Source organism: Podospora pseudopauciseta, chromosome 1, assembly GCF_035222475.1.
Source record: "Podospora pseudopauciseta strain CBS 411.78 chromosome 1, whole genome shotgun sequence".
NCBI classification, from domain to species: domain Eukaryota; kingdom Fungi; phylum Ascomycota; class Sordariomycetes; order Sordariales; family Podosporaceae; genus Podospora; species Podospora pseudopauciseta.
The window spans coordinates 77808-98452 of record NC_085892.1 but is presented as its reverse complement, the minus strand read 5'-3'; the positions used below and the strand labels follow the sequence as shown (position 1 = coordinate 98452).

Sequence of the window (20645 nt, the reverse complement as noted above, 5' to 3'; positions counted from 1 at the left end):
CCATGTATCAAGAAAACAATCCATAACGATGATCTGATGTGCAAAGTGGATGCTGGGTGGATGTGTTGCCAAGCGGGACCGTGCGATGACATGCAGATAGGTGCGCTAGCCTCTTGCAATATAGGAAGGATCACGAGCACCCGAGAAGGCGGCTTCAAAAGGTGGGAATAAAAATAAAGTCGCAGGTGCAGTCGCAGGTGCAGTTGTGTCACGGCAGGCGCATCTCCGGACGGATCCTCAAAAACCAAGCCAACACGAAAGGAGCGGATGCCAACAATTTTGAGAAGGAAATGATGGTGGTGGCGCCTGGAATCCGATCTTGTTGGCCAAAGCAGGGGTTTTCAGCTGGCCTGGTGTTTTCTCAAACGGCTTTTCAGCTTGGACGAGATCCTGGTATTTCTCCGATTGGCTGCCCGTGGGAGTGCCATCCCTACTGCCCGCAAAAAGAAAGCGAGTGACAGCAAGCAGCCACACACACCGCCAACAGACGCGCCTGGAGCCGCATGATTTCTCGGTAAGCTGTGATTTTTACCCAATCTGGACATCCTTTTCTCGCCATGCCTTCATCAGTGTCTGACCTCAAATTCGGCAAGGAGAGCGGACGACCACCGCCAACTACGGGGTTAGGGTTGGATGTGGAGATGATCTGAGGGAATTTGGATCGCAATGACGATCAGGGTCCACGCCCATCTCCCCCCATCTCCACTATCAGATGAAGGGAAATTCCAGAAGATTTCTTGGAAAGACTCCATCGACAATCGCTGCCCAGCTGGGCTGTGGGTGGTGAGTCGTGACGGCGTCTCATGATGGCCATCTTGCGCTGTTGCAAACGCTGCCAGCGAAACAGGGGTCTCGAACCATGCAGCTCCGCCAAGCGCCTCAACCATGCGGTGCGCCTGCTGGCACCAGCAGCACTAGGCTCGATCCGGGGAGCTCGGTGATGCTTATTTCGCGGGCTTGGGGGAATTTCGACGAGAACCCGTGTAACAGTCAGCCAGCCTCGAACAGGTTTGGGCCACCTGCACCACTGCTAGTGTGGTACTAGTCATAAAGTATTCAGGTCGCCATGGGAATTCCGGCTCAGGAGGACCTGCAAGTTCAGGCTCAGTTGCCCGAGAGCAGGAAAATTGTCTCATGTCTTTGTTTCTCCGTTTACCCAGTCTCTAGTGTGTGAGATTATCGATCCGTTTTGCGCCCATCCACCTAGGAGCTGGGGCCAGCCTGGGAAATGTCTAGCAGTCTCAGCTGGGGTTGGAAAGTTGCTAGGAACCATTGTATTACATGCTAGGAGCTAGCTTCGCCACCACCATCACCAACCTACCCACCCTGCCGGTTCTAGCGCCCCCCCCCTCCTTTATTTACATATACCAATGAACAACCCGCCAGATCAAGAGAATGCGGCTGAACAGCAACTCGTCCGGGTTTCTTTTCAACAACGTCAGGTCGAACGATCAAACACCATCCCGACTTTTGCACGACACATACACTGCTTTCGACTACAACACCCGCTGCAGGGCACACCGCCGTCGGGAGGGAAACCAAAAAGGGCGAGATTAACCGACCAAGCCAAGGAAAAGGTACTGGGCGTGAGAAGACAGGGTGCTTGCTTGCGGTGTAGGATGCTCAAGATTGAGGTTTGTGTCTGGAGATCTCAATCATTCACTCATGGTGACTAACATGCTTACAAAAGTGCTCGCTTGAGAATCCCTGCCAAGCCTGCCTCACCTCGGCCCTCAAGGGGACAGAGAGAAAAGTCCTCAGCTGGAGCTACTGCATCCGGACGAGGTTTGTCGACGTTGACATTTTTCAGGTTCAGTCGGGACCACAGAAGATGAGGACAGAAACCCTGATGCTCAAGATGGGCGCTTTGCTCGGGAGGATTGCACAGCCGGCCAAGTTTGCCAGTCTCGACGAGCCGTCTTTCAACCAAAAGATTACGAGGTGGTTGCTGGATGAAGCATATACGGTGCCAGAACTTCAAGGAGGAAGTATGGTGGCCGGCATGTGTGCGAATCTGCTAGGGTTGTCGTTCGCCTCGGAGGACGGGTCAAAAAAGGAAAAGGAGATGGAGGAGTTGACGCATGATTTCCGGAGGTTTCTGATGACTGCTTCGATGCGGTATTCCAACTTTGAGTCCAAGTTGGCGGGCATGGTCACACAACAGGAGGCTTGGACAGCAGGGAGGATGTCGGGGTCGAGAATGCTGTTGGCGTTGGATAAGCTACTGACACCACAGTACTTGGGGAAGCTGTCGAGAGAAAGCTGCCAGGTTCTGTTCCTGATCGTGCTGGGAGCTGTGTTGGGGGTTGGTTACTCGAGCAAGAGCATGGGGCAAGAGATGGAGCGACAATCCGAGGCTGGCATGCAGGTAGAAGATTGGGAGTTTCAGCAGAGCCCGACACTTTGGCTGGCGATGCGGGATCACTTGTGTCAGATGCTGGCCCATCACCTGATCTATCTCGGCGGTTTGCTCGGCATCAAGATGGACGCGGAAATGGAGAGAAGAGTGATTGAATGGGCCGGTAAAGGGTGGGGGAGGATCACACCAACTTTGCTCGGGGAAACGGATGGGTCCCAGGCCAAAGGGTATGTTTGGGGCCACGGAATCTTAACGCCACCAAGCGAGGAGATGCAGGGAATCGAGCGCAGCAGCAGAGGAAAGATGGCGGATTCGAACCCCGTGTATTGGGACGAGTCAACACCGAGAGCGGAACGACCTTTTGAACCCCCACCGCCCCTGGTTGCTGTGCCTTTTGACTCTGAAATCTCACAATTCCAGAGCGAAAGCTTGTACAGCTGGGATCAGAACCCGACATCTTATCTGGAGATGGACATGCCATCTGCCGAGCCAGAGAGCTATGATCGACAGTCCCATCCTGTACATTATTCAAAGGAACTAGGGAATCAAATGGGATTTCCCTTGAGAACAAACACCGAGCCATGTTACAAAACTCCAAGTAAGAAGATGCTGCTTTTTGTCCCGAGAGAAAAGAGAAATGTTGACCAAGAAACAGGCTTTGAACAAACAAGAGGAGTCAAGAAGAGGAGGACAATGTGGATTGTTAGGACGGTCGATACCGGTCCGGAATACGGGAGAATCAACGTCTATGCCAAGTTGAGGGGACATGGGCGAAACGGGAGAGCGGATTTTTCAAGCTTGGAGACCTTGACTGGATTTGTTTAAATGACTTATTTTCCTTTCAATTTGTTTTCTGATGATGATACGAGTCATGATACCTTTTTTTTTATATAGTTTGGGAAGATATCCGGAGTGGAAATGGGAGCACACGAAAGGAAGGGAATATTCAGTTCGCGTACATAGCATACAGGCAACGGTGTATGACTACAATTCAAAGTCCAATACCACAACATTCCTCGTTCCTGGATCTATGTCATTTGATGATTTGGTATCAGCCAAGACCATCAACGACAACACGTTATCGTTCTCCAACCGTGGCAGGTCAACCAGTGGTTCACCCCTGAGCCCTTCTCCAGACCAAACCTCTTCATGAGCAGTATACCCACTGCTTTTGGTTGCCCTTTCAATATACACACGTCCATTTTCTGCATCGGGAAGAATGATGATTACATCCCCGGTTTTCGAAACAGCCAGTCTCCCCCTGGTGCTGCCATATACTGGTCGGAGCAGAAATTCAGACCAAATTCCTGGATATTCATGTTAGCTTTGATAGCAACGCCAAAGGAAACCAGACGCACCATCATCACCCGGCGCCTTGTAATAATGTCTCCAGTGGACGGCTTCCACGCCGCTCCTGTTGTTCGATCCAACTGGCAAGGAACTCCTGTTCAAAACATGGACACCGCCGTCCAGATCAACGACTTGAGATTCCTGATTCGTGAGACCTGATCTTTTAGGGATGCGAAAAACAACGATCCCCTCGCTGTTGTTATCGATAGTGCTAATCCCCAGGTCTCTTGACGCAATCTCTTTGCCCTGGCCATTCTTCCATGTTTTTCCGAGGCCGTCGCTGTAAGCATAACATAAATCATGATTGTTCTCCGCTCCGTTGGGCCCAGCCTGCTGCTTGTGCTTGGCGTCTGCGAGATCATCCCATCCGTCATAGTGGACAAAACCACGGTAGACCCATGTCAAATGCAGTCTGCCCGAGCGGTAGCTCAGGCCGTGGATATACGGATTGCTTTGAATCCCAGTGAGATGCTGGCCAAGGTAGGAGCAACGGCCAGAGGAAGAAGAATAGACATAAAGATGGTCGTTTCCCAGACCTGCTTTGCCGTCTCTGAGCGTAAAAAGAAGATCAGAATCGGCCGCACAGAACCGGGGGTAGGTGACGTAATGGAAGGGTTTGTGAGACGCAGGGAGCCCGGGAAGGTAGTCGAGCGTTGTTGTAAAGTGGGAGCTTATCCAGGCGAACTCGGTGGGCTTCAAGGCAAGATCTCGACACGAGTAACGATAGCGAAGCCTAGATCGGTGTCAACGAATGTACCTACTATTCACCACATGGACCACTTTGGCATACACATCACAATGATGATCATATGATAGATGAATTGTGCCGTCACCAGGAGAGATGCCTAGCTGAACGGTATTGTGGCCGTCATCAACTGTCTGGGGGTAGTCTGTCAATGCCAGCACCTCCCAGCCTCCCGGATTATCGTGTGGGGGTTCTAGGAGCCGCCTCCTGGCGAGGTGCACATAAAGCGGTTCGGCGACATCTGGAAGGGGGCTGCAAAAAGCAGCATACTGCCAGCCTTGAAACGTGACGATGGCATCCTGCTGAAAGGCATAACAATTGATTCTGCATTTGCGGTTGGTGGGATCTGAACCCAGCACCGTGTAGGTGGGACGTGAAAGCATTCTCGTGATGGGTGTCAGACCGGGTACATGGAATTCGGTGAAGCGATCAGCATGAATTCAACGGGCAGTAAACAGCTACTGGCTGTATCTTCCATGCCTCCTCTGTCAGATGATCAGCTATAGTAGGCGCGTTGCTGACTGGCCTGGTCCGAAGTGGATGGTCTTTTCTCATTCGTGGAGAAATTCCTGGATGAAGTCACTAAGGATGGCAGCCAGAGTGAGTGAGCACTGAGCAACACCCTGGCCCGGCGTTGTGGGACGAGCAGCATCGGGCAAAGATGCCATGTGTGAGCTGGTCTTGATTGTCACCCTCTGGAAGTCTGGCTAAATTGGACCCCTCGTCTCGAACCGCTTGATGTGCAACTCTGGATAACTGGAGAAGGTCTGGATGCTGAATGTTAGACCTGTCGTCGACTTGTCGGGTTTTGGATATTTTGTTAAGAAAAGACGAGTATTTTTCCATAGCGCATGAAAGGGAATGCTCTTTCCTTCCACAGGTTGTGAAGCTCCTTTTCCCTCTGGTGGAAATAAGGGCCTTGGAGCAAGAGCAGGTCGTACCTGACCTTAATCGCCCCTTCCCCCAACGATAACAAGAGCTGGTCCAGGTTCCCCGCATCCCGCATCACCCCCTGTCAGACTCAGCCAAGAGAGCCAAGTCGGTCGCACACCACCGAGAACATCCCGACCCTTGAACTACTCCAACTGCCATACTACGAATAGGCTAATACCGAGCGGCACTGGAAGCGACCATACCTTATCTTCACCTTTCCCGATTGGCATGATGAGACCCTCAGTTAATGTCTCCTTCAAAGATCGTCTCGGAATTCATAGACCTCAGCATCTCAACGTCAAATTCCATGCTCACAACGCATTCTCTCTCTCAAGCCATCAGATATCTCCCCTTCAATATCGCGTCCGTGGCCAAGACTCAAGAGATCTCTGGCGCTCAAAGTTGCCGTCTTGGCAACGGGACAAGAAAACCGTTGTTTATATGTACTCGGCTTTTTGTAGCAGCACCCACTCTGGCCGCAACCTCAACCTCCTCTTCTTGGTGGAAAAAAGGACAACCTTGGGGCTTTACCGTGCCAGTGCAAGGTAGCGAAAGCATGGCAGACCAGCCTCTACAGATGCCCATCCAACGACATGCGTCCATCTCTCGCCTGCTCTAGCCCCCCTGCTCTCACACACCATTCGCTGCAAGACTTTTTCTGTATCCCGAGTGCACAGTCGCCCCATGATCTCCTTGAGAGGCTGCTTCTCCGCATCCCCAGACGGTGGCAGCAGGCATGGGAGCCAACACATTCGCCAATCAGGCGAGAAACAAGCCAGAGACAGACCCGTTCACCCGTCCAGATCCTAGATGGCTGCGGTGCAACTACAAAAAGGCCCGGGATGGAGCATCCCGTCGTGTTCCAGTCTCTTGTTGCAATCTGGTCCTCGCGGTGCTGTTTTCCTTTTGCTTGTTAGCAGCAAACGCCAGGAGCTGAGCTCTCAACTCCAGGCTTGATTGCATCTCATTCAAATCACGAGGATCACCGTCAGATCGCTGCCCACCATGGGTCTTTCACAAAAGATCCTCCGCAAGATCGTGCGGAACGAGGCCATGGCCACGGATCCTGCCGAGATCTACGGATGGAGGGTGTACCTGCTTGCTTGTTCGGTAAGACTTTTGTTTATCTGGCTTGATCAGACACTTACCACGATGTTGTGTATAGGCCTGCTTTGGTGCCATGTCTTTTGGCTGGGACTCTTCAGTCATCGGCGGTGTTATCGTCCTGCCCCCCTTCGTTCGAGACTTTGGCCTCGGTGACCGCAATTCCGTCGCTACCGCCAATCTCGCCGCCAACATCGTCTCGACCCTTCAAGCTGGTTGCTTCCTCGGTGCGCTCATCGCTTCGCCTCTCACAGATCGATTCGGCCGCAAATGGTGCCTCATCGCAACCTCTCTGGTTATCATCATCGGTGTCATCATGCAAGCTGCTGCCTCTGGGAAGCTGGCGGCCATGTACGTCGGTCGATTCGTGGCTGGTGTTGGTGTTGGAGCTGCTTCAGCCGTGAACCCGATCTATGTGTCCGAGAACTCGCCCCGCGCCATTCGTGGACTCCTTACCGGCCTATACCAGCTGTTTATCGTCACGGGGGGTATGATTGCCTTTTGGATCAACTATTCCGTCTCGATTCACTTCCCGGATGGCCCTATCATGTACATCTTTCCGCTCGCCATTCAGGCCCTACCTGCTGCGCTCCTGTGTGGGTGCATGCTTCTCTGCCACGAGTCGCCTCGTTGGCTGGCACGACAGGACAGATGGGAGGACTGCAAGCGCATCTTGTCCAACATCCGCAACCTGCCACCCACACACCCGTACGTCCAAGAGGAGTTTCAAGAAATCGTCGACCAGCTGGAGCAGGATCGGCGCCTCATTGGCGATGCCACCTACTGGAAGTTGCAAAAGGAGATGTGGACAATCCCTGGTAACCGCAAGCGCGTACTTATCAGCATTACCTTGATGATTTGCCAGCAAATGACGGGCACCAACGCCATCAACACCTACGCACCAACCATCTTCCAGAACCTCGGTCTGACTGGCACTTCTACCTCGCTTTTCAGCACTGGCATCTATGGTATTGTCAAGGTGGTCAGCTGCATTTGCTTCCTGCTCTTCATGGCCGATTCCCTCGGACGCAGGCGCTCGCTGTTGTGGACTAGTATCGCGCAAGGCCTTGCCATGTTCTACATTGGCTTGTATGTGCGCATTTCACCGCCCAGGGCTGGTGAGGAGGTTCCCCCGGCCGGGTACTTTGCGCTCGTGTCCATCTTTTTGTTTGCTGCGTACGTACTCACCTTGATCCTCTCGGTTGTCTCGTATGAACTGACAGAGCAACAGATTCTTCCAATTCGGTTGGGGACCTGCTTGCTGGATTTTGGCATCCGAAATTCCCGCCGCTCGTCTTCGGTCTCTCAACGTCTCGTACGCTGCCGCCACTCAATGGCTCTTCAACTTTGTTGTTGCCCGTGCTGTACCAACCATGTTGGTGACTGTCGGAAGTGACGGTTATGGGTAGGCGTCTCTTGATATGACCAGTCAAATGATTACTAACCGAAAATTTAGAACATACCTCATCTTTGGCAGCTTCTGCTTTTCCATGTTTGTGTTTGTCTGGTTCTTCATCCCAGAAACCAAGGGCGTCTCTCTCGAGGCCATGGACCAACTGTTTGGCGTGACCGAGGCCCCAGAGAAGGCGTCGGTGGATGGAGATGATGTCCAAGAGACATCCGAAAAGGACACCAAGGTTCAGCAAAAAGAAATAATTTAGACCCGGGCAGGATGTTGTTGCAAGTGGTAGAAACTCATTAGGAACTCAATGATGAATGAATGAGCATGTTTGATTCATTGTCCACGCTTTGACGACCTTCCTGCTTGGTGTTGTCTCCGTTGTAGGTTTTCTGCCTGTTTCCAAACACTGCTGATTGATTGGATCATAGTAAACATTATTTCAAATCAAAGAGAAGCCCTTCAGGGGGGTTACATCTCGGAGGATGAGCTCAGAGGCACGACGTGGTGAAGTGGCAGAGGTCCTTCAGGCTGTTGTTCGCCCACCGGCCGGGATCACTTGATTTGTGAAACGGGATCTCTGATTTGCTGCCGATCACTTGCCGCTCGACGATAGTTGGAGGAGTTGATCAGTGCAAATACTCTATATAACACATGGATGGCAAGGGTGATGCCTCATATGGACTTTATCCGGAGAGCAACCATGAACGACAGATCAGCGAGACTCTGTATGACCAGTTTGAGAAGGAGGGAATAGTAGACAAAAATAAGATGATAAAATCCCAAGCCTCTCCCTCTGTTTTTGAGTTCTATGTTGGCACGGAATTACCCCTGAATTGGCCCCGAATCGTTCACCATGCATCTGCCATCACTCGTCGCGTTCTTCGCCGCACCTTTGCTGGCAGCTTCCTCCCCGGTGACTCCCTCGTCCGAGATAGAACCGCGGCAAGTGTACGGTGTCACCTCAAAATACTGCTCCACCGTCTCCGGCAACGTGCCGAGTCTCTGCTTTCTTCAGTATTACACCTCGGCCACCGCGCCCACCTACCGCATCGCCCTGCCCTCTGACGCGACCAACAATGCGGCATACGACACCATCCTCCAGATCATCTCCCCCGTTGCCCAGACATGGGTTGGCTTTGCCTGGGGCGGCGGGATGACCAACAATCCGCTCACGGTTGCGTGGCCGAACGGAAACTCGGGTCAGGTGTCTGTGTCGTCGAGGTGGAGCGCGTATGTATCTTGGGAATAGGTTGATGAGATCAAAAGCTGATGTTTCCCACAGCGGCCGCACTACCCCTGGCCTCTACAGCGGTGCCACCCTGCGTACCCTGTCGACAGCACGCAACTCAACGCACTGGACCGTCGAGGTTGTCTGCACGGGCTGCAGCAGGTGGAACAGCCAGCAAAACGGCGGGCGCCTCGAAACACAGTCTGGCAGTGCGTCGACCTTTGCCTGGGCCATCAGCCGCACCGCCGTGCCCCAGCCTTCGAACCCATCCGGTAGCTTTCCTGTGCACAACAACCAAGGCATGTTTAGCAACGCGCTGGACTTTGGCAAGAACGCTAGGGCCACGTTTACGCAATATGTTCAGAACAAGCGGTCATGATATGTGCAGGAGTATATCATTAGTATAGAGGCATATATATGGTAAAACAAAGATTGGTATTAGGCAAATGCCCCCACCAGGCTCATCAGGCTTGCGCCTCCGGCCACTGCCAGAAAGGCATTCACTCGTTTCCGTCCTCTCAGTGTCTTGTAGCTCTTTTCGCTCAAAAAGTCTTCTGCCAGCAGCTGGACAAGCCCGGCAAAGAGCAACAGACCGGCAGATATGGCGTTCATAAAACCAACCATGAGCAAGCCTGTCTGGCTCATGGGGTCGTAGAACCTGTGGACAAACAGCCCGATGGCTTGGCCGATGGGCGTGGTCAGGCCAAATGCCAGAACCATCAGCCAAGGATGGGGAGAGGATTTGGGAAAGTGGAGGGCTGCAATGCGTGTTCCCAGCGCAAGACCTTCGAAGGATTCTGTTCATTGTTAGGATTTCTGTCTGTCAGAGCGGAAAGGGCGCACATACGGTGAAAGGAGATGGCCAGAAGGAAAACGGCAAAGGATGGGCCTGTGGCGACAGACAGGGCCATGCCGATGAACACGCTATGAAACAGAATACCGGCTTCCAACAAAACGCACTGAAGCATCATGCGTTGCTGTTCCTCCGCATTTGGGGGGCCTTGGTGATGGTGTCCGCTGTGCGCATGTGAGGGAAGAGCTGGCAACGGTTTCGACGTGGCCAGGAGCCGTGTCGAGCCACCCTGTCCGCTGCCATTGAGCTCATCCAAGCTGAGCTCCAGCTCCAGGGACTCCCTTTCTCGTTCGAACGAATCCCTGCTCTGGCGCGATTTGGCCTGCATCAGAGGAGTGCCTCCCGGAAGAGGTGAGGCCCCGGAAACCAAGCCCCGATGCTCTCCAGCCCCTTCCAGATCGTCCATGGCGATATCCGGGGTCCTCGAGTGTCCAGCATGTCCGTGCGTGCGCGTGTGTTTTGCCTCTTCGTGCCCTTCCTCCGAGTCCTCGTCGTCCCAGGAATGCGAGTGACTATGCCCGGCCCCTCGGCTCGACAGGATCGACTCAATCACCACGACCACAAACGCCGCAACCATGGCTATCAGCCCAGCCAGTGGCCGGTACCCCTTGCTGAAAACATGAGGCAGGCAAGGATCTGTCAGGGACACAAAGGCAGTGGGCAGCAAGTGCACAAACGCTGTGGCCATCAAGACGCCAGTGCCAAAGTGCTGACAGACAAACAGAATATTCTTTTGGCGCTTCCCCGGCTTCGTTACTCGTTGAGAAAAGAGCGGAAAGGCGCAGGCCAAGGTGCTGATGGTGAGAATCAGGAACAGGGCAAAGACGTGAAGGGGCGTGTCGTAGCCATGACTGTTTTTGCCGGAGCCGCAAGCTGGTCGTTGATCGTGATCGGCGTCGTCGCGTCGGGAAAGTTCGGCGAGGAGGAGAGAAGTTGGAATCTGTGACCATTCTACTTTCCTGTCAGTGATGCGCCGCAGTTGGCCAAAGGAAGACGCACCATTGGCTCGTGGTGCGAGCAAGTTTGGCTCCATCTTCAACGGTGACTGATCCTACTGTTGCGCACGCAACGAAAAACTATGATGGCATTGTGAATAGTTGCAGACTGCGACACCAACGGTAAATGTGGCCCTTTTGCTCGTGCCTCGTTTCCAGTTGTTGGTTGATAAATGTTTGTCGTGTAGAGGAGGTGGACGCCGTGCCTGCCGAGAGCGGAGCTAGGTGCCAGTGACGCCCGCGAGAAACAGACCGGACCCCCTGGAAGAGTGGGCCAAGACCAGCTAATTTTAGCACCGAGACCCTCTGCACCCTGAAGTCATTTTGATCTTTGGCTCGATTATTTTTTGGCATCAATCAAATGACAGAAATCCAAAGACACATTACCTAGGACACACTGAGCTCCTGGTGCCGTGGATATCGTGTGTTGAATAGGAACGACTGCCAATCATAATGCCAATGTCTGACAGTCGAAATCATCCAAGGTTGTGTAGTGTAGTGGTTATCACTCTGGATTTTGATGACATTTCTCATTCAAACCTTCCAGTAACCCCGGTTCGAACCCGGGCACGACCTCAACCTTTTGCTATTTTGCTCATCTTCATCATCGACAAGTGGACTAACCCAGATGCGATCCATCCGGTATTATTTTGCACATAGCATTGAGATGAAAGGGCGCTTTTGTAGCATTCGGCAACAGCCGTGCCAACGACGGTATAATGGTTTACTGTCATTTGCTCTCTGGGCTAAGAAACACCAAACACCATGATATCAATGCAATTGCAGCCCCAACACCAGCTAAGAGAACGCCAAACTCGCATATGATGCTCCTTTAGACCTAGAACCACCCTCCTTCGTGCACGCCAGGAATGTTTAGGCCTCGACATCGTTGATTGGAAAGGCGACCTCAAACTTGACTGGCTCGTCCTCATCCTGGTCTGGTTCCAGCAGCGCAAACGCAAGAGTGCTAACCTTCTTCAACCCCTTCTTGCCCAAAGTATCCTCCGGGCTCACGTCAAACTTCTTGAACCCCCTGGTGTAGTCGTCGGCATCTCTGGGCGTGCCAAACACGACTCTGACGTGGGCGTCTTCAGTTGGAATGGGCGTAATGGTGGATTCTTTCTCGGTAGATTTGGGCACGCCCTCTGGATAGCGGTCACGCAAGACCTCAAGAAGATTTGCGGAGAGCTTCTCAAAGGTCCATGATGGAGACGCAAAGAGGAAGACGCTGGTAATGCCGTGCTTGAGTATGATTGTAAGAGCAGTAGGCGAGTCGTCAATGACGGCGGCAGAACGTGGAGGCTGTCACTCTATCAGCTTCACAACATAGCAACATCACTATAAGAACCACATACCATCTTGACAGTGATCTGTATTAAAAATTGACGAGCTTGTACTATCTTGATGTCTTGGGTGTAAAGGGTTGGTGAGAGCTTGTGTGGGGCAGGTTGCCAAGCTGCCTGATCCTGGCGACAAACAGAAGATGGGGCAGGGAGCTTTGACCTCTGCATTTTCCATTTTCACTCCAATCACCAGGCAGATCGACGGTGCAGCAGCTGTCTCGTCCGCTCAGTTTAATCATTGCCTTTCCTCGCTGAAGCATTCTCCTTCTCCAACATCACGGCCAAGCACATGCTGACAGGACACGAGTCCAAAGATATATTCACCATGGCTACTCATCCGGCGTCTGCCCCAGCAGCTCAAATCCCAGCCCCGCCCCAGCAAGACGATGTCCCGGTCGGCTATCAAAAGCCCAGTAAAGAAGAAATCGAGGCATTCTACATTTCTTCGCGCTTGTCGATGCCCCCTATGATTCGGCTGCCGCTAGCCACAATGCTGTCTTTTGGCACTGGCTTCCTTGTCGGAGCAGGGCACGGCAGCAAGATCGCCAGTCTCCAGTTCCGTGCCGAGCACGCCCACAAGCTGCCCTCGACCGCCACCGGCTGGTATCTGTACCACAAGAGCAAGAATTACATCGCAGCCCGCGGAGGCCTACGTGAGGGGCTAAAGATGGGAACCAAGATTGGTGTCTGGACCACGGCTGTGTTTTCCATTGAGCACATGTTTGACGAGTATCGCGGCACTGCCGATCTGTTCAACACTGTGACGTCCATGGTGACTTGTGCTGGAGTCTTTAGCCTCTGGAGTATGTTTTCTTGAATACCGAAAGCCTACGGCAAAATACTAACAGACTGCTGCAGACCGTTACTCATTGCCCCTCGCAGCCCGAACCACCAAGACAGCCCTCGTGGTCGGTACCCTCTACGGCGGAATACAAGACATCCTGGCGGCTAAGAGGGGCCGGCGTCTGCAATACGTCGAGTATATCAAGCGCAAGATCAGGACCTTAAAGCAAAAGGCATGAGCACTCTTGTATCCGCCACAGTGTTGGTTGCCAGCCTCCTTTATACCGTTGTTCGCACCAGGGAGGGGCGGCAAGCTCCAACACACCACGAGAAGGGTACTTCCGCTTCGGCCCTTGTCGGGGAAGGGATCACCCGGCTGCATGGCCACGGCGCACCACGAAACCACATGACCCAGTCAGCCTCCTCAATTGGCGCGGCTGGTCACTGGATCGGACAATTGGAATTGACGTCTTTCTATGAGCGCCGATAGCAACCGCTCTCCGAAGCCGCTGGCGTGGGCTTTGTCATGGGGATGGCGCTGCTTGCGACGTCCGCGGTGAAGGAGTCGGGACTGTCCAGGGGCCATGGAAAGCCGTTCACAGGGGCATTCAGGAGCGCTAGGGAGCTTGGCAGGACTGGCAGCTCGACTGGAATGAATCGAGACCCCCGTGGGAGCAGAGGGGCGGGGCCAATTCGTCGATGACGGCAGTGGTCCCTTTCCCCACACTCGCCCGCATTTGCGGCTACCGGCGGCCTTTGGCAGGGGTTGGGGGGGCCCGCCGGTTGATAAGGGACCGACGATAACATCATGGCCTGCAGCGAACGGAAAGCTTGACAAAGGAGGCGTCCGAGATCGAACGGCAAATCAGCGAGTGCAGCAGCTTCGAGGGGTAGCAGAGGGGATTGGTCGGCTCTGGAATGAACCACTATCAAAACTCAATGGAAACCTGGCCGGACTGCGTCACTGCATGTGCGATACCGGGGAGCTTGTCTTTGATATAAGGTGGACGTAGCGTAACCTGGCCATCAATTGACTTTGGATTTCATCTCAACTTGCTGGTGCTTTTTGCTGCCTGCGTCATTGAGACCATCTTGCTCGCGACCTCTCAGCCAGAGCATCTCTTAGCAGGCGGTGGCCATGGCATCGCTCCCCAGGCCTTTGCCTGGCATGCTTCTGCCCCGGAGCATGTCCAAGAGACGGGCGATCGCTGCAATCAACTCCAGCGGACAAGCAGGTTTCCTTGTGCGGTGCGGCCGCCACAACATCATACTAATTCCTTCCAGAGAGTCATCATCCACATCAACTCGATCAGTACACTACTCCTCTACACAGTCGTCACCATCCAGCAACCTGACACTATCAGGAGTACCATCGCCGTCACTGCTCCCCAATCATCAGCATCACCACCAACCACAAGGCGCCGGTATGGGGCCACCAAAACCGGCGCCTCTCTCAGTCTTACCTCTGGTCACCGTGCTCAGGTCATGGATGACGGCCACGATATCCTCGTCGCCATTCCTCTTACCTCCCTCACTGGCCATCATGTCCATGCTGGCCCATACAACCAACCCAGTTCTCAACCCTGACTCAAACCCACTGTTGCGAGCTCTGCTGAAGAAGACGTTTTATGCCCAATTCTGCGCCGGCGAGCAGCCTGCCGAGGTAGCCAGGACGATCAAGGGCCTCAAAGACGTGGGGTTTGAAGGGGTGATTTTGGGCTATGCCAAAGAGGTCGTCACCCCGCATGGACAGGAGGGAACGGGTTCTTTGCCAAAGCATGTTGCGGAAGAGACCAAGGTCGACATGGAGGAGATTGACAGCTGGGCTCAGGGGACGCTCATGACCGTGCTACTGGCCAACAGGGGGGATTATGTGGCCCTCAAGTTTACCGGGGCGGGCGTGCTGGCATTGCAGTGTCTACGGCAGGGGGCGGATCCCTCACCACAGCTGAAAAAGGCGATCGAGAGCATATGTGTATTGGCCCAGTCAAGGGGTGTCAGGTTACTATTCGACGCTGAGCAAGCCGCCGTCCAGGGCGGAATTGACAAGTGGACGGTGGAGTTTATGGAGAGGTACAACAGAACCCAGCCGGTGGTGTATGGGACATATCAGGCTTATCTCAAGTCGACTCCCGAAACGTTGAGTCAACATCTACAGGAAGCCAAGAAGAAGGGGTTCGTACTGGGCGTCAAACTGGTCAGAGGCGCGTACCTGGGGAGCGACCCAAGGCAGCTGATACACGACATCAAGGAGGACACAGACAAGGCATACGACGGTATTGCGGAGGCGTTGCTCAAAAGGGATTGGCAAGTCGGGCCGTTGAAGGGAGAGGGTCAGTTTCCAGACGTGTCCATGGTAGTGGCTACCCACAACAGAGATTCCGTGGTCAGGGCAAAGAGAATACTGCAGCACGAGAGCAAGACCAACGATGTAGCATTTGCGCAGCTGCAGGGGATGGCGGATGAAGTCAGTTGCGAGCTCGTTGCGTTTAACCAACAAGAAGCGACTGAGAAGCAGGAAAAGGCCAAGGCGTATAAGTACTTGGTGTGGGGTTCAACAGGAGAGTGCATGAAGTATCTGCTGAGGCGAGCGTACGAGAACAGAGATGCGGTGCAGCGCACAGTTGGGTCGAGAGATGCCATGAGGGCCGAGGTCTTGAGGAGGCTCAAGTCGTTGTTTGGATTGGCCTGAGTTCTTGATTCAACCAAAACCCAAACATGACCTAGACTGAGATGAGATAGCGAGATAATGATCATGACTGCCAAACGACTGAATATCATTTCTCTTTTTCCTACAGTCCCCTCAGCGCCATGCCCATGATGGCCATGCTCTCCATCTTTTTCCTTTTTACCGCCTCATCTTTTGTCTGGTCCAAGACTGGAACTCCGTTCAGCTTGTAGTATTTCCTGACTTTTTGCCAGTCCGTGACTTCTGCGATCTCCTGGTCTGTTAATCTTACTAGTCGTCCCTCTATCTGCGATGTTAGATGTGACAAGACTTCCTCGGCTTCATTTTCTTGCTCGGCCTGTGGTAGCGGTTCGGGCGAGGAGAGAATCTTGACCACGACCAAGTCCTTGGTCTTGTCAGACGTTATACCCCATCGTCTGTACCCGTCGGCAATCTGTTTGTGGCGTTAGCCTGCAGCCCCAGTACGCATAACTCCGAGCAGACCGCACATTGTTGTTGATATTCAGGGAAGCCACCACTTCGGAGTGCACATTTGGCGTCCTCAAGTTTCCTTCCACCGAGCTATAGACTGCGTTCCAGACAGCTGCGAGGAGATGGACGCGCGAGACAATGGTAGAAGCATCGATAAAGGCATATTCAAATTCGGGGTTGCGGGAAATCAGCTGAGTTTGGAGAAAGGAAGCGTTGGATACGTCGCGAAACAGAGCTCCGTATACCCTGTAGTTTGGGGGAATATGTTCGAGGGGGATGCGCTCGAGGGACATGGTGATGTTGGAAGGGGGTTTGGGACGTTTCGAGGTGGTTGAGAGGTCAGAGGTCTCGCTGGACGCTGGTCTTTTGCTCATGGATTTGGTGATGCTAGTGGTTGTTCTTTTGTCGGATTGTCAATCTCAAAGTCAATGTAGGTGCAGGAAACTTCGGAGGGGCAGAGCGCGGGGCACCAAGCTTTAGTCACCGAGAGATGTAAGTGGGGCCGGTACCACTCCATGTATTTTCGATACCGCTAACATGTCGCCTCACATGCACTACCGTAGACAATGTCAATCCGATTTCATATCTCAAAGCTTGTCCTAGGACTCATCTCATCTCCTTTCTTTACCATGCGCAAGGAGCAAATCTACATGTCATTATCATCGACATCCCGCGCTGAGATGAAGCAGAGACAAGGGACCTTCCCGTTACGCTTGTAATATTGCCAAGGCCCACTTTTCGCCGGATGCAGTGTGATGGCCCTCCTTGACAACGCCTGGCGGCAGGAGCTGCTGCCAATCCCGGGGGTCTGGACGCGACGTTCAGACAGGGTCATGCCATCGCCAGCGCCGGCATTCTCCTTCCCAGCTTCCAATTGACACCGGCAAAACCCGCTGGGACACCAGCCATTCCACCATCGACCTGTAACACACTCTCCATCTCTCCCCAACTCGGAGGCGCATACGATCCAGGACGACATAGGAACCAGAAGGCGTCGGGTCGCTGCATCCATCCCATCGCCGCCCGTCGCTGAGGTGGCGCGGCACAGAAAACACCAGGGCAGCCTCGCAAATCAGGACACCTCAGAGTGTCTGTCGCCAAAATAGCGGCGCAATACAGATCCAATCACCATGCCTCCAGGCCGCCCAAACACCTTGAAGCGGGCCAGTGACTCCACCGGTTCTGACCAAGGCGACGGCGCTTCCACCAAGGTGAAGCTGCCGCGTCTCGAACGCGGTCCCGAGGACTTTTCCAGCGTTGTCAAGTCCAAGCTGCAATCGTACACCCGGACAGGCCAGGCTTGCGACAGGTGCAAGGTATGCTCTTTTCTTCTGTGGTGTGTTTGACCCAAACTAATCGGCTGTTAGGTTAGAAAGATTCGCTGCGATGCGCTCCCCGAAGGATGCTCCCATTGTACCAACCAGAATCTCGAATGCTATGTCACCGACCGAGTCACGGGGCGCACCGAGCGTCGAGGATACTTGCAACAGTTAGAGCGTGAAAAGGGTGCCATGCTGGCTCACATACGGTCGCTGGAAAAACTGCTGGAGAACCATGGCGTCGAGGTCAGGCCGTGGCAGTTCCCTGGGTACAACAACACCTACCCTGAAGGTATGGTTTTTGACGCCGTGGGCAACCCTCTCAAGAACTCCTGGTCTCAGGTCGGCTTGGTGTGGGTAAAGGGAGGCCGGCAAAAACCGCCATCGGAGCGCAGCTCGAGCACGCGATATCCCCTGATCGAAGCGAGGCCTGCCAACAACCATCTCGGCGTGTCTTCGGACAAGGAGCCGCTGAGCTCCATCAAGGGAACTACATTGTCTATCCTGGGCACCACTCTCGATATTACAGCCTCGTTTGACGGCCCAGACATGGACGAACCGCCGGCGGGCACGACTTTTGGCACGCCCCTGTACAACAAATCTGTCCAGGCCTTCTTCCAGACCTCGCTCAACATCCATCCCGCCCCGCCCAACGTTGAATTGCCTTCTCGACATGACGCCTTCACCTATGCCGAGTGGTACTTTCTGACCCTGTCGCCGTTTCTTCCCATCTTGCACAAGCCTTCCTTTCTCCAGCTGGTAGGTCGTCTCCCCTGTGTAAAGCGAGAGTTGGACTAATTATGCCGGGACACCAGTTGAGGCGCATTTACGATGAGCCAAACTTCAAACCTTCAGTCCCGGAACTGGTCATTACCCACATGGTGTTTGCTACCATCTATTTCCAGTATGGTGTTCGAAACAGAGAAAAGCCGGAGCAGTACGTTCAGCTCAACGACCTGTCCAACAAGCACTACCACTGGTGCCTCAACAAGTTCTATGATCTTGCCACAACCCAGTCTGTCACGGCTGTCCAAGCTCTCGCCATGATGATGTCGCACACTCGAAACTTCCCCAAGCCCGGCTGTGCTCTGACGCTGGCCAGTTTTGCCTTTATGAAGGCAATCGAGCTGAATCTGCATCGTGCGATCAAGATTCCCGGCGGTGGCACAACGTTGGAAAACGAAACGCGAAAACGCGTGTGGTGGGCCATTCTGGCCTTGTATAGCACCATCAACGGTCGACTCGGCCGGCCGATGCCCCTGTCTATCCAAGAGTTCGACGTGGAATTCCCCATTGCGATTCCGGATGAGTTTCTGGGAGAAGAGGGGGTGCTGGACGAGTCCAAAGTTGGACATTGCAACTACCAAGTTGGTCTGATGGGATTCAAAGTGACGCCTTTGCTGATCGAAATGTTTTCCAAACTGTATGGTGCGCGGCGGGACCCAAGCACGTACGTCGACGTGGTCCGAGAATTGGAGGATGGAATGCGCAACATGCTCGACAATCTTCCCGAGGAGCTCAACGTAGAAACGACCAAACCTGAAGCAAAGGTTTTTGCGCTTTATACGCAGGCGTTTTGTCTCGAGTTTACCTTGTGTCTGAGACATCCTTCGGTTTGTATGACGGACGATCCCAAGTTTTGTGCGGAAAATACCAGGATATGCGAAGAGACCGTAAAGAAGCTGCTCAAGGTGGTGTCGACGTTGCACACGCTAAAGTCGCTCGATACGACGTGGTATCAGCTGGCCGTGTACGTGGCCGCCATCTTCACGCAGCTTGTTGCGCAGTGGGAGCGGCGGTTTGAGACGACGGTCTTGGAGGTTGCCAGTACCCGTGAGGACATGGCCACATGGCTGGCCATCATTGGGGAGATTGGGCGTTTGCTTGGTAAGCTTTTTTCTGTTTTTGTTGGTCGACGTTGGCTAACACGAACATAGGTACAGGGAACCGTCTGGCTACCGAAGTTGGGGTCATCATCGAACGCACACTGGGCTGGATCGAGCAGGACATGGCCCGTAAGGATGCCTCCTCGCAGGACATTCAGCCACACAGCTTGAAGTCTCAACAGGACCCCAGCCATGGCTTATCGGCCGTCGCCAGCGGAGGGACACAACCAGATCAACAGCCCGCTCCCATCAACGGAAACGGCTACTACGATTCGGGTCCCGTACCCAGCTCCACCACGCCGTATCCGGCCCTGACGTACGCGGACCAAGGTGCTGTACAACAAAACGGCGGTGCTGCAACGTTCGACTCGGCGGATGGCGCGTCGTACCTCTATGCGGCTGCGTCGGCAGCAACAGCGGCAAGCGTCTCCCCCAACGGTTCTACGCCTGTCGAGCCAACCAACCCACTGATTGCATTCGCATCACAGGCAACACAACATGTTGCCGGACAGTCAACAGACGACTGGCGTCCCCAAGCCCAAGCATCGGCTGCTGCACAAATGATGGCGCACAACGCGGCAAACACATGGCAAGACTGGACTGCCGCTATTGCGGGCGCCGGCGGGAACAACAGCCAGGAGCGCTTCAGCGCGAGTGCGTTGCTTACTCTAGGGTCAGGCAGGCCAGGTGACGTCCAGCTGGGCCACGTTGTCGAGGGTGTACCAACGCAGGCCGATGCCATGGGTGTTGGAAACGTTGCCAACACCCATTCCGGTGCGCAATGGCCACTGTTATTATTCCACGACGGCACCGGTGTGCCGGGAGGCGGTGGAGGAGGCGGCGCTTGAGTGAGGAGGTTAATCATGTATCACCAACAGGATCACGTACTTTTTTTGCTTTTTTACGGTGTCTGGGTCACGGATAGGCTGAAAAGAATACTAAGCGACGGAGTTTCTGGAGTTTTGGGCTATTTCAGGATCAGATCGAACCATGGGCAGGCAAGGAAGATGGGCAGGACATTTATTTCAAGGCAACATCTAAAAGAGCATGGGATTTATATATACATACACGAGCACACGCTGGCATATTTCACTCCTGGGCCAATACATCTTTCTCACAGGATACACGGGGATAACGGATCCAAGATTTTCGTCACTGCAGCTTGTGATGGTATAACTGTTGAGA

At 53.7% G+C, this 20645-nt stretch overlaps 10 protein-coding genes and 1 non-coding gene across 11 annotated transcripts; 6 read left to right on the top strand and 5 right to left on the bottom strand.

Annotated features, from left to right (window-relative positions):
• Positions 1-1370: 1370 nt before the first annotated feature.
• QC763_100810 (uncharacterized protein) lies at positions 1371-3560 on the top strand (the record flags this gene model as incomplete). Its single annotated transcript, XM_062906627.1, has 3 exons — positions 1371-1634; positions 1691-2957; positions 3015-3560. 3 exons carry the CDS (start codon positions 1371-1373, stop codon positions 3182-3184), a joined length of 1701 nt encoding a protein of 566 aa, XP_062769406.1. The 3' UTR covers positions 3185-3560.
• QC763_100820 (uncharacterized protein) lies at positions 3344-4837 on the bottom strand (the record flags this gene model as incomplete). Its single annotated transcript, XM_062906628.1, has 3 exons — positions 3344-3666; positions 3718-4442; positions 4500-4837. The coding sequence occupies 3 exons, from the start codon at positions 4835-4837 to the stop codon at positions 3344-3346; spliced, it is 1386 nt and encodes a 461-aa protein (XP_062769405.1).
• A 428-nt stretch (positions 4838-5265) lies between these two features.
• On the top strand, positions 5266-8152 carry QC763_100830 (uncharacterized protein; the record flags this gene model as incomplete). The annotated part of the gene is made up of 4 exons (XM_062906629.1): positions 5266-6497; positions 6553-7667; positions 7723-7896; positions 7948-8152. Exons 1-4 carry the CDS (start codon positions 6393-6395, stop codon positions 8150-8152), a joined length of 1599 nt encoding a protein of 532 aa, XP_062769404.1. The 5' UTR covers positions 5266-6392.
• Positions 8153-8746: 594 nt separating this feature from the next.
• On the top strand, positions 8747-9575 carry QC763_100840 (uncharacterized protein; the record flags this gene model as incomplete). Its single annotated transcript, XM_062906630.1, has 2 exons — positions 8747-9123; positions 9176-9575. 2 exons carry the CDS (start codon positions 8747-8749, stop codon positions 9498-9500), a joined length of 702 nt encoding a protein of 233 aa, XP_062769403.1. The 3' UTR covers positions 9501-9575.
• Positions 9504-11346, bottom strand: QC763_100850 (uncharacterized protein). The gene is made up of 3 exons (XM_062906631.1): positions 10974-11346; positions 9969-10925; positions 9504-9918 (listed from the first exon to the last, which is right to left on the bottom strand). Exons 1-3 carry the CDS (start codon positions 11005-11007, stop codon positions 9560-9562), a joined length of 1350 nt encoding a protein of 449 aa, XP_062769402.1. The 5' UTR covers positions 11008-11346; the 3' UTR covers positions 9504-9559.
• Positions 11347-11453: 107 nt separating this feature from the next.
• Positions 11454-11545, bottom strand: QC763_0000180. The gene has a single exon. It is a non-coding gene; the product is annotated as a tRNA-Gln (tRNA).
• Positions 11546-11646: 101 nt separating this feature from the next.
• On the bottom strand, positions 11647-12452 carry QC763_100860 (uncharacterized protein). Its single transcript, XM_062906632.1, has 2 exons — positions 12325-12452; positions 11647-12271 (listed from the first exon to the last, which is right to left on the bottom strand). Exons 1-2 carry the CDS (start codon positions 12325-12327, stop codon positions 11843-11845), a joined length of 432 nt encoding a protein of 143 aa, XP_062769401.1. The 5' UTR covers positions 12328-12452; the 3' UTR covers positions 11647-11842.
• Positions 12453-12504: 52 nt separating this feature from the next.
• Positions 12505-13334, top strand: QC763_100870 (uncharacterized protein; the record flags this gene model as incomplete). The annotated part of the gene is made up of 2 exons (XM_062906633.1): positions 12505-13115; positions 13171-13334. Exons 1-2 carry the CDS (start codon positions 12602-12604, stop codon positions 13332-13334), a joined length of 678 nt encoding a protein of 225 aa, XP_062769400.1. The 5' UTR covers positions 12505-12601.
• An 899-nt stretch (positions 13335-14233) lies between these two features.
• Positions 14234-15787, top strand: QC763_100880 (uncharacterized protein; the record flags this gene model as incomplete). The annotated part of the gene is made up of 1 exon (XM_062906634.1): positions 14234-15787. The coding sequence occupies one exon, from the start codon at positions 14234-14236 to the stop codon at positions 15785-15787; it is 1554 nt and encodes a 517-aa protein (XP_062769399.1).
• Positions 15788-15879: 92 nt separating this feature from the next.
• QC763_100890 (uncharacterized protein) lies at positions 15880-16788 on the bottom strand. Its single transcript, XM_062906635.1, has 2 exons — positions 16273-16788; positions 15880-16217 (listed from the first exon to the last, which is right to left on the bottom strand). The coding sequence occupies exons 1-2, from the start codon at positions 16627-16629 to the stop codon at positions 15888-15890; spliced, it is 687 nt and encodes a 228-aa protein (XP_062769398.1). The 5' UTR covers positions 16630-16788; the 3' UTR covers positions 15880-15887.
• A 597-nt stretch (positions 16789-17385) lies between these two features.
• Positions 17386-20308, top strand: QC763_100900 (uncharacterized protein; the record flags this gene model as incomplete). Its single annotated transcript, XM_062906636.1, has 4 exons — positions 17386-17571; positions 17623-18333; positions 18390-19461; positions 19512-20308. 4 exons carry the CDS (start codon positions 17386-17388, stop codon positions 20306-20308), a joined length of 2766 nt encoding a protein of 921 aa, XP_062769397.1.
• Positions 20309-20645: the final 337 nt, after the last annotated feature.